Genomic DNA, 2,390 nt, shown 5'->3' with positions numbered 1-2,390 from the left:
AATTAAGAGATGAATGTATATAAGCCCCTACCCCACCACCCCGACCTGCGTTACGACAGTTTACTTCAAATGTATATCCTTTCAAATTACAAGTACTTAAATTGGATGTACCCCAAACCTCGGAAATACCAATAACAGAAAACTTAGACTGAATTATATCTTCATATAACAATTTTAAACCTTCAAAATTTCTATTTAAAGACCTAATGTTAACATGTGAAACACAAAATGACCTGTTCGTTATTACATTATAATGGTCATCAAAACTGGTCGGTGGCAATGAAGAATAGCCTACATCAAATAAATCATTGAAATCATTGTTATTATTATCTGTAGTTTATGATAACTGTTACTAAATATGGATTATTCCAACAAGAATGTTTTGTCCAGTAAGTAGGGTTCTGCAAGTTTATGTTCAGTACCTCACCCAGTCTGTGGTACAAGTCTTTGTGTAAGAGGTGATTGAACTTCATATTTTATGTAAAACTAAGTACGTGTATAGTGTTCATGAACAGCTGTAGATGGTAAAATGCGTTGTGTTCAACATCTGGAAGTGTTGTTGCAATAGGGAGATACTGGTAGCAGATGGCAGTAAGCAATGTATGGTTCGAACGTTCACAGTTTAGTGTCACATAATTCTGGATAAATCTGTTTCTCTTGATATAACCAATGGTCTTGACTGAGTATCCTTTTTCACGTATATCTTACCATTATTGGTCCACATGAACTGATATCGTGCTTGTTTTCTTTGTGTATTCACCTTATACAGTAGTTGACGTGTAGCTGGTAGTAGATTCTCGTTAATATATATCTTTGCGGTGCTATCCAGACCAAAATCCTTGGCATTGGTATTCTTTAATTTCTTTCTGTTGTCATAGACTTCATTTCTTGACTTTCTTGTAGTAAACCTCACAATAATGGGTCTAGGCCGTGTCTGTGTTGTAGCTGCAGCTGCGTTACCACGTTTGTTTTGAACTCCGATGCGATGTGCAATGTCGATGTCATTTTCGTCTATTGCTGGGTTTGTTTTCTTGAAAATTGATATCACGGTACCGATAACATCTTCACCATCTTTCTCTGGTACACAGCTCACCTCAAGGTTTGTTCTGCGGTTGTACTGATTAAGGCTGGCCAGGTCGTCTTCGACTATTTTCAGTTGTTGGCTCAGTTGCGTATTTTCGTGTTGTAGCTTTATGTTGGCCCGACGTTCTATGGTTTCCACACGAGTTGACATTTCTTCGTATTTTGCATTGAAGAAGTCCATGGAGTTATTCAGCTCAGTTTGCGTTAGTTTAACTTCTTGTATGTCGGTAGCAATATTTGTAAGCTGCATAATGATAGGTTGTAGTAATCTTTGGAAATGGTCTGTAGTAGGGATGTCATCACCTAGTCTCGGCGCGGCCATCTTGCCCTCTGCAGAGTCACTTCGTGTCACTGGTTTCCCAAATCTTTTTGAGTTACATTTACCACATAGCATCAAGTCACCTTGACGTAGCTTCACTGACCCTTTCCTGTTGTCACAGTCACCACATTTCATATTTTGTCAGTTATAAAGCGTTCAAAACGCCAAATAACATTTGAAAAATCAGAGCGGTTGCAAACCACATGTTGCTCCGCAAACAGCGCCCTCACAATGATTGGCTACTTAGTGCTATGGTTATATTGCTGGAAATATAACTTTACTCACATCTTAATTATGAATTGAATAAATTTAGTTGAAACTTGTTACAATATTTAGTCAATATTCTGAATCAGTTTGTCAATGTCTGTGTATCTGTATGATTCACTAGCAGTAGAATATAGAAATGATTGGCTACTTAGTGCTATGGTTATATTGCTGGAAATATAACTTTAAATATCTGAGTCTTCATTTATTCAATGAATCAGTGATATGAAATTATGTCTAAAGTTGTTAATGATAGTGAGCAACAAAAACTAAAAGTACAGACAGAAGAACTTTTGGCCTTGACTTGAATGATATATCATCATAAATTATTAACATACGACTTAGCATTGGAACATTTAACTATATTGTGATTGTTTTGAATAATTCAACTGCAAATGTTGATTTTTATAAAGACCAGACTTAATGGGTTATAAGAATTGTTGGCTGATATTCCATATATACATCAACATTACTAGCAAGACTTCTGTTTATTGTTACTCAGACGGTATAATAAATTTTGACAAATAATCTTATCAGACTGAATATTTTTCCTTTCTCCCTTCAGAATGGTGCAGGACCTCTCTTCGTTGCAGCTCAGTATGGTCACCTTGATGTTGTCAAGTATCTTGTAGAATGTGGAGCAGATAAAGAAGCAAGAATGAAGGTACTGTCACTCTCATACTCAATTGTCAGCATAAAGGCAAATGTCAGCTTAGAATCAGAG

General features: G+C 36.2%; 1 protein-coding gene across 1 annotated transcript; it reads right to left on the bottom strand.

Moving 5' to 3' along the window:
• Positions 1 to 628: 628 nt before the first annotated feature.
• On the bottom strand, positions 629 to 1,537 carry LOC144433046 (uncharacterized). The gene has a single exon (XM_078121358.1). It carries the CDS (start codon positions 1,535 to 1,537, stop codon positions 629 to 631), a length of 909 nt encoding a protein of 302 aa, XP_077977484.1.
• Positions 1,538 to 2,390: the final 853 nt, after the last annotated feature.

Source organism: Glandiceps talaboti, chromosome 3 (genome assembly GCF_964340395.1).
Source record: "Glandiceps talaboti chromosome 3, keGlaTala1.1, whole genome shotgun sequence".
Lineage (NCBI taxonomy): Eukaryota > Metazoa > Hemichordata > Enteropneusta > Spengelidae > Glandiceps > Glandiceps talaboti.
Note: the sequence above shows the minus strand (reverse complement) of the source record. Positions and strands in the feature narration are given on the sequence as shown.